Raw genomic sequence first — 11,983 nt, forward strand, 5'->3', positions numbered from 1 at the left:
GGATTTTTCAGACTTTCCGGAGCCATATACAGGGGCGTAGCCAGGCTATAGATGTAGACCGGGCGAACCGTAATTTAGAAGGGGCAGTAGTATTCAGTGCAGTCTTTATAAATTTAGTTCGAGGAACGCCAGGTCGGGCGAAAAAATTCCAGTACGGGTGGCTTCACATTTTATTCAACTGCCTAGCTTGGGCCACGGTTAAGAGATTATTAATTAATGCCCTCCGTCACCGTGCAATTTTGGAGGAATTAACAAGTGTCCATCGGGTCATTTACGGATGTAATAGCGGCTACTTGCCTCGTCCTGCGGAACGCTATCCTCCATTAACTACTTACACGTGTGTTTTTGTTTGGTTTGTGGTACATATTATATTTTTTTAATTCGATTTGGTTCGGGGCGTTATTTTTACTTGTTTGTACGTCTTTTTTTTTCTCCCATTTAGTTTTGATTGGCTGGTGCCTGGTGTGAAGGTGGCTTATAGCCATATACACCAATTATCTCTTTTATTTGCCCCCCCCCCCCCTTTGCCGCATCTCCTGGGGTCACTATTTTCACCACATATTATTTAATCGAAGTACGAGCAGAGTATCCAAAAAATCTAATATGTGACAGCATAAAGTCGCTTATGCTTGCCCATCTTAAAATGGGGCGATGGAATAGTTTAGTTAGGGTCTAAGGATGAATTCATAGGTTCTTTGGTGGGAGGGCTAAAAGGAAGCATAGTCCTAGGTAGCCTTTCCAGAACCAAAACATTTGTGTGGTAATTGGGGAGTTTCCAGATCCAATAATGATCTATATGCTGAAGAGTCTGTGAAATGTTACGCAACTATGTATATTTAATAATATAAAAATTTTATAATGATAAAATAATATTTATTTTCTTTTTCTCTTTTTACTTAAAGTTTTGGCCGATCTTCTTAATTTTTTCCTTTCCTCTAAATGTTTTTGCATAATCTCTTTCTTCTTAATATTAGTTTTGGGGCCCTTTTGCTTTTTAAAAGTGTAGCTTCTCTCATTTGTACTACCAGTTTTTTCCATAGTAGTTTCTTCTTGCGTTTCTAGCAGCCTTTCAGCCATGCTTAATCTGTTAAATTAAGAAAATTACCTCCATATGAATAATTGAATACATATAATGGGTGCAACTAAGGTCTCTGGGATACACCAACAAAATTGGTTTCACAATTCCTTATCATATGGACAATTGGTTTTGATAATCTTAAAGGGGAGTACTGGTGCCACAGACGCTGTTGGGCTGTTATTTATGCTACTGAATGCATATTTAACTTTTAAATGTACTAACTTGGCTTGGGGGTTCCTCTTAGCTACTTTATCTAGCCCAGAAAATTGTTCTCCAGCTTTAATTTCATAGAAACTAGGTCTAAGTTCAGCTTTCTCATCTTCTATATCACGCCTCAATCGGGTTTCGTGCTTTATCAATTTATGCTGTTTTTTAATTTCTTCAGCCCATGTACGATCATCATCCGAGGATTCCTCTTCAGATTCTGCTTCACTGGCATCCTGAAAAAGGTTCAAAATGATGGAAAGCAATTACAAACTAATACCCCCTCCCAAAGCTTTTAAATACATTTACATAAACTTTCTCAAATTGCCCAAAAACGTTGCTCTTCCTTTCTTGTGTTTGAAGCTTTTTAGCAAGGGCTTTATCACTTTTGGAGACTAATGGGTGTAACAAACGATACTCTTCGCTGTGTTGATCCACTTGAAAGTCTGGATTCTCGAACATAGATTTGAATCTATCATCTTTCATCAAATTTGGAAGTTTCTGAAATTAAAACAAAAATTAATGGAACTGTGCTAAACATAGTATTCTGTAAACGGATACCAACCTTAGGGTGGACCTTTATAGCCATATCACTATCCATTATTTTCATCGCTAGCTCTTTGTTTACTTTTGGTAATCGCTTAAAAAATTTTTAATTTAAGTATACAACTATAACAATAATAGTAAAAGTTTCAAATACTTTCAATTGAACTCTGTTTTCACGTTGAGCTTCAACCTTCTCGCGAATCTTTTTCCTCCTATATTCTTCATAGGCAAATGGATCGGCAATAGCTTTAGCCTGTATACAAATAATTATTATTGAAATCAATAAAATAGTCAGCAAAATTTTACCACACTAACCTTATTGTATAATCGAACATCAATAAAATAGCCGTGCATATAGCCTCTTAAAAGACTGGAGCCTATTAAGTGATTTAATCCCAAATCTCCCAACTCTTTCTTTGTAATAAAACGGTAGTCGTCGTAAACTGCATCTTGGTTTGTCTCTTCCAGCTCCTCGGTTAGGTTGTCCAAAAATGAACACCACCTTGGAGCGGGTCCCAAACCCTAAACGTAATTGTGAGTATAATACTGACACAGGCCTTTGAGAATAAAGAAATGGAAAAGTAATATTTTACCGGTATGTAATACACCAGAACTTTCTTATCTTCATTTGCCATAAACATCATCCCTAATTGAATTGTATTTTAATTTAAATACTGAATCTGAAAACGAATCTGAATCTGAAGCTATAGTAATTACCAGTATTTGGCAATACACATAGGTTATTCATATCTGTTGAAGCTTGAATTGAAGTAAAAGGTTTACCCTGAAAAACTCAATAGTTATAAACTTTGATAATCGTGTTTATAAATAATAAATTACCGTGTGTTGATCCCAGATTTTCACAATTTTGGGATCTTGGGAGATAACTAATTTCTGACTAGTATGGAAGGCCATGTCCAAAATAGGTAAGCCGTATAAATGATCTTTAATAGTTATAGGCTTGGATGAGCGTATATCGTATAGCAAAATGAGCCCATTGGCTGTTCCAACACCCATAGTTAAACCATCTTCAAAGGCTATACTTGTTACAGAAGGTATTCCTTTAAATCTAATAAGAAATAATAATAAAGGAATGTAAACTTTTCTCTAAAAGTATCTTTTTATAGCAACTTCATACTCAGATTCTTGCGCCACAATACTTAAGGCACAGTCTAAAAGACCCACACGATTTCTGCACCTAGGATCCCACGCTTCGACTCTACCCTCTTCCGTACCACACATGAGCAAATGATGAATGGGATTGATAGAACTAACATTGATTGACCTAGCTTCAGTTTGATAAGAGTTAAGAAATCTTCCTTGTTCAAGATTGAGGCGAAAAACTTCAGAACTGTTTTAATAAGCTTTTTATTAAATTATAAAAAAAATTATGAGCGAAAATATACCTTGCACCCACAAGAAATAGGTCACAGGTAGGTTCGTGGTAAGCCAAATCCCTTCCATATTTGGGAATTCTTAAGCGGAAGTATCGCCCATAAGCAGCGTGAAATTCAACATATCTATCAGCTTGTAAAAAAACAAGCTATATAGAAAAATACCTGTTAATGTTTGGCGAAAAAAAATTATGATAGAAATACTTTTGAATAATCATCCGCTAATGTTAGAAATTTCACTACTTCAGAGTCAAAGCAACGTTCAAATTTCATGGAAAGTTGATTTACATCATAGCATCTTACACGAGGTTTATAAATACCTTATTAAAAAGAGTTTTATTCAGAATAAAAAATAATTAAAAATTGATGTTCTAAGTTTTTAACCTGTAACAATAATATACTGTCCATCCTTTGAGGCCTTGACCTGATTACTAAGACCAGGCATTTCGAAATCTTGAATTAATTGAATTCTTCTTCGTATATCTTTAAAATAATTTTTTGGTTAAGCAAGTCTGATAAGAGCCAGGTTTGATTTTTTTTTTTCTTAATTTAAAAAATTGATTTGATTTAAATCAGATTTTTACTGAATTTAAATGATTTTTTAAGTTCATATCATGAGTCAAAATTTCAGACAGATTCCAACAGTAGACTAGTTTTACCCTTTTGGGGCTCATCAGTACTATGTAGGAACTTTGGCTTATCTCGGAAATCGAGCAGTCCAATGCAACTTAGTGAAATTCTTCACAATTATTATATGGCGGTCGCTATACAGCAGACATCTTTTACGCTCAGGCTTCCGTTGAAAAAATCACTTGATTTAAATCAGACCATCCTGATAAGAGCACAAATAATGCAGAAATTACCTATGTCTTTTTTCTGAAGAAGTCTTTTCTTTCTGTCTGACAGCCACTGATGTGAACAAAAGTATTGTTATTAGTAAAACAACCAAACTAGAAAATTAATTAGAAAGCCTCAAAGGTTAAAGGAAAGACATCCCACCCCATAAATCTAAGAAGATAAGTTATTTACAAGATTCTATACTTTGTACTTGATGTAAGCCAGCAAGGAATCAGTGTGGTGTACACCCCACAGTTACAGTTTACCCTAAAGATACAGTAATAAGACTGGAATAGCCTGCCGGATGCTATGGTCACGCAAAAATCTTACCATGTTTTTAAAAATTTGTTACGGACCTACCTAGCTGAGAAAACCTAGTGTATTTTTATTTTTTCTTTGTATTCTAGTAATTTTTGTATCTCTCTTTTGTAGTGTAATTATATTATTGTTGGTTTTGTTTCTACTCCTTGTATTCCGATGCTTGAGCATAAGCCCCTGAGGCTTTCCAAGTAATTAAATAAATAAATAAAATTTAATCAAAGCAATGAAAAGCAAATACAGATGTGTATTTTAATGAATCTCTTCCCTTGAGCTAATTAACTACGGGGATGTTCTATTCTGGGTGGTCTTTGCTACAATTGTTCACATTATTATCTATTGAGAGTGACTCAACCCCGCTCAACCCCTTAAAAAAGCACATTTTAGCCAAGGCTTAATAAAACCTATTAATATCTTAGATTTTACAACAATTTTAGTAGTAAAGAATGAATCTCACTTCTGGCAATGATTTTCCAGCACTAAGATTGTAAATTTTGACATTATTAGGATTAGAAACTTGCATCTTTTCAAATTATTAAAACTACTACTAAAACTTATTGCATAAAAACCTTATGTAATTCTGTTGGTTTCAATTACAAGCAGACGACAGATCTTAAATCTTAAAACAGTAGATTAAGTACCGAAAGATACTACCAGGAAAAAAATCTCGAAAGGCATTTTGGGCATTTTAAAGGAATTGTGCTCTTTTTAGGAGTTTTACTCCTATATTGTTCGACCCATTTAAATTCATTGATTTCTAACGTTAAGAAGAAAACAAGAAACTAGACAGGATGAGAACGTTGAGAGAAATTAACAGAGTTATTTATTTACTTATAATAAAATAAATGTAAACAATATGGGTGGTTGCATAGGAACACGTCGTAGCAGATCATCTTCGGGAATTGAGTCAACCGATGGGACAAATTTACAACAAACTGGTTAAATGAACCTTTACTCATTATAATATAACACCAAGGGCTGTGGCCCTTGGTTTTTGTTTTTATTTTTTACACGTTCTTAAAAGTGAGTCTATGTGATTCTTATTAAATTTTTAGTTTCCATTGGAAAAAACCAGCCTTTAAAGCATGAAAGACCTAAATGGAAAAGTGATGTTCCTCTGACAGAAGGTCAACTACGTAGTAAAAGAGACGAATTCTGGGATACCGCTCCTGCCTTCGAAGGTCGTAAAGAAATATGGGATGCCTTGAAAGCAGCGGCATATGCTGCTGAGACTAATGATTACCCTTTAGCCCAAGCCATTGTTGATGGTGCCAGTATATCATTACCAAATGGTATGATACAAAATTGGTCATCAATAATCTTTCATTGCAGACTTAACTTTTATTCCTACAGGCACACTAATGGACTGTTATGACGAATTAGGAAACCGTTATCAACTACCAGTATATTGCCTTTGCGTACCTATCAATTTAGTTGAAGTGGATGAAGAATTTGATAGTGGTGGAAGGGAGGGAGGTGCAGAATCGCCATCACAAGAAAGTGAACCAGTAAACGCAGGTGGTGAAGAGATAGTGATCAAATTACGTTTGTCCACCACCGGTCGCGATCTAAAAATGTCTGTTAGAACTGGTGAAACTATTTGGAGTGCGAAACGTAGATTACAGACACTAGAGGGTATTGATGCATACCGTCAAAGGTGGTTTTTCGGAGGTAGATTACTTGGTGATAAAACAAAAATTGAAGAAGCAAAGCTACAAACGGGTTTCGTAGTTCAAGTAATTATAACTTCCTTGCCTGACAATGGTGGTGTAAGTAGCACCGCTGGTACCTTTACCGTAGTAGTTACAGAAACCAGCTGACTTTCTTTTTTTTCAAGAAAAAAGAAATTTAAAAGTTATTTAAAAAAAAACCCTTACATAGTGATGCACTTTTTCTGGCAATTATTATGAGAGTTGCATTTAGAAAATTTGCCGCACCACTAACAGAAACAGAATTGTTTGCTAAAAGGTTAACTAAGTAAGATCTCAATTTTGGGATTGAAAGACAATCTTGAATAGAAAGAAAAACACATTCTCTTCTAAAGTTTACTGTGATTATTTTACATCATTTCCTTGACTTAAAAGTTCTCTAATTATTTGCGCAAAAATGATTAGTTTTTAATAATTCTATGTTTAAATTTTATTCCTTAAATTCCAAAATTTTCCCTTATACATTACCACCAGTTGTTTGTTTTTCGGTACCAAATAATTCAATGGATTAAGAATATTTTAAAAATGGAAATTGCGTATTTTAGTTTTAAATTAATATTTACGCACAACTTACAAGCACACGTTTTGAGGAAACTTTAAATGCATTTTCCTTCATTAAGCTCAATAGGTATTTATGGCGTCTTGACTTAATTTCTGTATTATATAGTCAAATTTGGTTTCTAAAGCCCATACTAATTCAGCCACATCGCTGAGAGACTCAAATTATATACGCTTATTCGTGAAATGAAGAAATATTTAAATAATTTCATACATGTTTATGTAAATCAAGAAATGCCTGAAAAGTGATAATTTCTACTACTAATATTCAATCGTATTCAACATGTATAAACAAAGCTAAAAAATCTATAACAGAACGTCTACTTTGTAGGCTTCAGTTATTATTTACACATTTGCTTTCTGAAAAACTATTTCCACGAAAGAATGAATGTAAAAAAATAAAAGAATCTCCAAGGAACTGCAATATTTAATTAAATTAATATTTCATGGTCAAACATTTTGCATTGTTAAACACTATAAACTAAGATATTTATAAGTTGTTTTTGGGATCTTCCCCATCTAACAAAGCTGATCTAATGCCAGCCTTTTGTAACTCTTCAATTAACTCACCATTTTGGTGAAGTTGGAGCATAACATCACAACCACCTATAAACTCGCCATTGAGAAATACTTGAGGAATTGTTGGCCAATTGCTATAATCTTTGATACCCTGACGCAGCCTTTCATCTTCCAAAACATCGTGGCTTTCATATTCAACACCATGCATTCTCAAAATTTGAACAACAGCATTACTAAATCCACATTTGGGAGCATCTGGAATTCCCTTCATGAATAAAACCACTTTATTGTTCTTGATAATTAGATTGATTTCTTCCTTAATGTCTACCTCCGAGGAGATACGACGAATGCTTGTTAATGTAAAATTACTCCATGGAAGAAATTTGTTTTGACCAATCTTAGGGGATTTCTTCAACAACGAAATACCATCAAGCCTTGGTTTCACCATACTCAATGAACGTAGATTTGAGTACAAGTGATTTTTAAGAGAAACCAATCCCCCATTTCGAGCGATTTTCATAATATTAAACTTCATTTCGAAGGTTTTCTAACGAAACTGTTTTGAAAGTTAATAAATGGTTTCGATTAATCATTTCAAATCACTTACTTACCATGTACTTACTTAACTTGCCCCTCAAAATGTTTTAATTGGGCAGAACCATAGAGATAGAAAAGAAATAGAGGGAAGATTAACGCGTTAAGGCACCCCTGTTTTTGACCGGGAAAATTCACCCCTCCCCCTCGCGCATGTATAAAAGCGGAGATGGGCAGAATTTGCAACGCCATCTATCCTTCTTTTGTATCATCAAATGACAGTTGATTTTCAAAAAGGAATAATGTATTTCATTTCACCGCGAATCGATGGCGCCATAGACGTGCGCACGATAGGGCCAGGGTGGGCCATGGCCCGACCTGAAAACTGAAAGGGCGCAAAAAATCTGGGGAAAAAGTGTGCAAGCCTTAACATTGTAGGTGCCCAAAATTTCCTAAAATCCACCAAAATAAGAGAAAATCGATAAAAAGATAAGAATGTAAAATACAAGTAAAAAAGTATAGTTATCGGTAACATGCTAAAAAAAGATTGTTATATGGTGACATTCTAGATTCACTCACAGGCGTTTTCGGACACGTATTTTATATTTTAATAAACTGTTTGTGAAAATGGCGACTGACGGACACTGGCGTGAAATTAGTCGTTTGGAGCTAGGATACGTTTTTTTGCGACTCTGTAGCCACCATTGAGTTGGGAATAATTATATACTATCTAGAGCCCCATTTCAAATTTTCCCCATAGGCTCTAACACAGCATTAGTGAAGATACGAACGAAAATCATGGAAGGGTTATCAACTACGACAAAAGCCACCGAGCGAAAAATGCAACTATTTAAATGAAAAATTCTTCGATGGCCCCTGCCGCCACCTATTAGCGACTTTGTGAACTATTATAATTTTAACTTTTGAATTGAAAGCGACGCGTTTTTAAGAAAAATTTTGAAAACGCGTCTTTTTAAATTAAAGTCATGTATATCTGAAAACTCTTTATTAACACAATGAAGGTTTCTTTTGTGAGTTATTTACTATTTTGTAATAGATTTTGAGTGAAAATTTAAGCATAATGGGTAGGAAATGCGCAGTTTCGTCTTGCGAAAATATAATGGAAGAAACAAAAAAGTTTCTTGGCATAAGTAGGAGCAGCACTAATATTCCAAAAAAATAGAAGACATTTTTATTCTAAAGTATTCAAAATTACAATAAGGTTTCCAGGTAAAGTGAATCCTTTGTTGCAAAAATGGCTCAAAGCCATTGGAAGATCCAACTGGGTTCCAAACGCAACAGATGCAGTTTGCGGTGACTTCAGGAAAATCACCACATTTAAAATGCTTACAAACACCGCAACACCTTCACTTTTCTTAAATACAAATTTTAGAGCTGGCATGGTACTATATAAGAAGAAAATAAATTATTAGAAAATTACTTAGACAACGTTTTACAGAAAACGTACAGTAGAAAGTGGGGTGGCGGAGTCGTTAGCACTTTCGCCTCGCAGCAAGAGAAGCCGGGTTCGATCCCAGCTAGTGACCCTGGGTGAAAATCCGGTACTACTCCTTCTGCGTAAAGTTTGTAAGTTCTCTTCCCACGGGTTAAAGGGCATTTCCCCCGAGATCTTCGGTTTCCCCTTCCCATAAAAACTTGCTGAGGTTAACGGTAATAGTTAGTGTATAATTTATTTATTTATTTATAATCATTATTTATTTATTTATTTATAATCATTATTTATTTATTTATTTATAATCATTATTTATTTATTTATTATCATTATTTATTTATTTATATTAATTATTTATTTATTTATAATCATTATTTATGTATTTATATTAATTATTTATTTATTTATAATCATTATTTATTTATTTATATTAATTATTTATTTATTTATAATCATTATTTATTTATTTATATTAATTATTTATTTATTCATAATCATTATTTATTTATTTATTTATTTATTTATAATCATTATTTATTTATTTATAATCATTATTTATTTATTTATGTATTTATTTATTTATTTATTTATTTATTTTTTTTTTATTTTAAGCCTACCTGTCAATGCAGGTAAGCGTTTAATGAACTCTTAAATTACAAGTATTTTACATTTCAATTTTTTTTTTTTTTAACAAAGAAAAGTTTCACATATGAAAATTTACAACCACCTTTTGGTCCTCCAATCTGCAGACGCCGCTTGTTAACAGTTCATTAAATACAGCTTTTTCATTTTTTTTGTAAAACTCTAATTCGGTTAAACACACTAGTAGCAGTTTCTTGTTGAAGTACAATTTCAACAACTCTAGGGGGTTTGATTCTCTTTTGTTCATTATATTTTGATAATTAAAATATACAGACAGTTTGGTAATACTAATAAAAATGGTAGTTATTTTAAAAAATGGGATTTTTTCCTCTGTATACAACCAATAAAACTTATCTTCTAAATTAAATGACGGATTAAAATTATGTATAAATAAAACCAAGGCTTCTAAGAATTTCTGAGTTATTACACAACTGAAAAATATATGATTAAGATCCCCTCGGTGATCATCGCAAAGCGGGCACATTGGGCTAACACCAAACAGTTTTTCAGCCAAGGTAGGGGTAGTAATATTTTGAGTAACCATTTTCCATAAGACGTTATTTTCTTTGGCGGACAAGCCGGGATACCAAACATGATTTATCTTGTAATTAATATTTTCGCTGGTTGTAAACAATTTTAGTATTCTCTTTTCCAAATTTTGTGATCGCGGTTGTAGGTACTCTTTAAAGCAAGTTTTATCTATTTCTGTTAACGGTTTAATTTTATTGTTAATGTTAATTTCGAATTTATGATTAAAATTCACAGTTTCGTTACGCGCGACTCCTAAGTTTTCGAGATCGAATTGTTCCCGAAATATTTTTGTAATTTGATGGAATTGTTTATTTAACGCACGTTCCGTTTGGGCTCTTAAGCCCTTATTAATAAAAGGGTTCTTGAACCTCATTTCTTTTCTGTCGAAAATATCGCTCAAAAAGCGGTAGCCTGGTGTCTTCCATTTCGGGTGATAGAAATTTAAAACGATAAAAGGATTGTATAGTATCGGTAGATTTAAAATTTCACTTAAAATTATGGGTTTTTTTAGTCGCACCGGACACGTGCGCCAAAAATCGAAAATGTCTACATAATATTTTGGAAGAAAATCGTAAGTTAGATCAATTTGTTGTAAACCTAATACTTCGTAACCGAATGTATAAACATTTGTCTTTTTCAGATAGTGGACGACAAAATCATTCTCCAAAGGGTGGCATCTATCGTTGAGCAAATTTTGTAGTTTTGAAAAGGCGAAACACTTCCATCGGGAGAGCAGTGTTTGAAGGCCGAGACCCCCGTAAATGGTTTTCTGTTGTATGTCACTCATATTCATCCAATGTTTTTCTTTATACCAGATTATTTCGATGCATTTTTTAAATAACGCCTCTGACAAATTTTTCGGTAAATTTATAATCGGTAGAACGTAGTAAAGTTTACTAAGAAGAATATTACATAATTGCGTACGGGTTTTAAATGAAAACCTTTCAGCCATTGGAACGGCGTTATTTATTTCGTTTGAGATTTCTTGTGCCAACTTGGTTACGTGATCGTTTAATATTTCTTGTTTAGTCGTAAACGTTACGCCCAGAATTTTAATATTATCGTTACTCCATTTAACGTTAATTAGATTGTCGGTTCGTTTTCTCCAGGCACCCAGCCAAAGACCGTTGCTTTTTTCGATATTGAATTTCGCGTTACTAACTTCGCTATATTTCAGACATTCGCTATTTAAAATTTCAAAGCCTTTGTTGGTTGTTATAAACGAGCTTAGGTCGTCAGCGAAAGACATTACAGTCAGTGGATGTCGAAGAAAAGGTAGGCAAATCGAGTGTTCTCTTAGATTTTTTCGTAAATGGCACAAAAAAGGTTCAATTGAAAGATTGAATAAGAAACTTGATAGAGGGTCACCCTGACCAATAATGGGCCAGAAATAGGTGTAAAACTCGTTAGTGAGTCCATCTTTACCCGGAGACTTGTTTTTCGGTAGGTCCTTTATGACGTTGTCAAGCTCATTTTTTGTTAGTACAGCGTCGCATTCGTTAGAATCGTCTTGGGTTAACTTAGGTAAGATATCAATATACTCCTTGGAGTCTTTAGTGTCTTCATCGTCGTAGAACGTACTGTAGTATCTTACTACCTCTGTAAATAATTCTTTTTCCGTTGTTGTTTCGACCCCATTTTCAGTTTTAATACTTTGAAT

At 33.7% G+C, this 11,983-nt stretch overlaps 3 protein-coding genes across 6 annotated transcripts; 1 reads left to right on the forward strand and 2 right to left on the reverse strand.

Moving 5' to 3' along the window:
• Positions 1 to 851: 851 nt before the first annotated feature.
• Positions 852 to 4,966, reverse strand: l(2)34Fd (nucleolar protein 10 lethal (2) 34Fd). Of its 2 annotated transcripts, none has more exons than XM_090173719.1 (15): positions 4,835 to 4,966; positions 4,086 to 4,131; positions 3,607 to 3,705; positions 3,427 to 3,542; positions 3,235 to 3,371; positions 2,967 to 3,179; positions 2,669 to 2,897; positions 2,546 to 2,612; positions 2,422 to 2,474; positions 2,144 to 2,350; positions 1,983 to 2,081; positions 1,848 to 1,922; positions 1,592 to 1,783; positions 1,301 to 1,518; positions 852 to 1,084 (listed from the first exon to the last, which is right to left on the reverse strand). In XM_090173719.1, exons 1-15 carry the CDS (start codon positions 4,898 to 4,900, stop codon positions 874 to 876), a joined length of 2,028 nt encoding a protein of 675 aa, XP_090029845.1. In that variant the 5' UTR covers positions 4,901 to 4,966; the 3' UTR covers positions 852 to 873. The 2 variants fall into 2 exon arrangements, with proteins under 2 accessions (XP_090029845.1, XP_090029844.1); XM_090173718.1 differs by having other exon boundaries at positions 1,586 to 1,783.
• A 159-nt stretch (positions 4,967 to 5,125) lies between these two features.
• Positions 5,126 to 7,063, forward strand: LOC149948657 (ubiquitin domain-containing protein 2). The gene is made up of 3 exons (XM_090173720.1): positions 5,126 to 5,315; positions 5,433 to 5,669; positions 5,731 to 7,063. The coding sequence occupies exons 1-3, from the start codon at positions 5,234 to 5,236 to the stop codon at positions 6,195 to 6,197; spliced, it is 786 nt and encodes a 261-aa protein (XP_090029846.1). The 5' UTR covers positions 5,126 to 5,233; the 3' UTR covers positions 6,198 to 7,063.
• Positions 7,054 to 8,507, reverse strand: Grx5 (Glutaredoxin 5). 3 transcript variants are annotated; one of them, XM_090173724.1, is made up of 4 exons: positions 8,386 to 8,507; positions 7,775 to 7,897; positions 7,492 to 7,719; positions 7,054 to 7,428 (listed from the first exon to the last, which is right to left on the reverse strand). In XM_090173724.1, the coding sequence occupies exons 3-4, from the start codon at positions 7,696 to 7,698 to the stop codon at positions 7,135 to 7,137; spliced, it is 501 nt and encodes a 166-aa protein (XP_090029850.1). In that variant the 5' UTR covers positions 7,699 to 7,719; positions 7,775 to 7,897; positions 8,386 to 8,507; the 3' UTR covers positions 7,054 to 7,134. The 3 variants fall into 3 exon arrangements, with proteins under 3 accessions (XP_090029850.1, XP_090029849.1, XP_090029848.1); XM_090173723.1 differs by having other exon boundaries at positions 7,054 to 7,719; positions 7,786 to 7,897; positions 8,386 to 8,506; XM_090173722.1 differs by having other exon boundaries at positions 7,054 to 7,719; positions 8,386 to 8,505.
• Positions 8,508 to 11,983: the final 3,476 nt, after the last annotated feature.

Source organism: Leiobunum rupestre, chromosome 4 (assembly GCF_980474605.1).
Source record: "Leiobunum rupestre chromosome 4, qqLeiRupe1.1.hap1, whole genome shotgun sequence".
NCBI classification, from domain to species: Eukaryota; Metazoa; Arthropoda; class Arachnida; order Opiliones; family Sclerosomatidae; genus Leiobunum; species Leiobunum rupestre.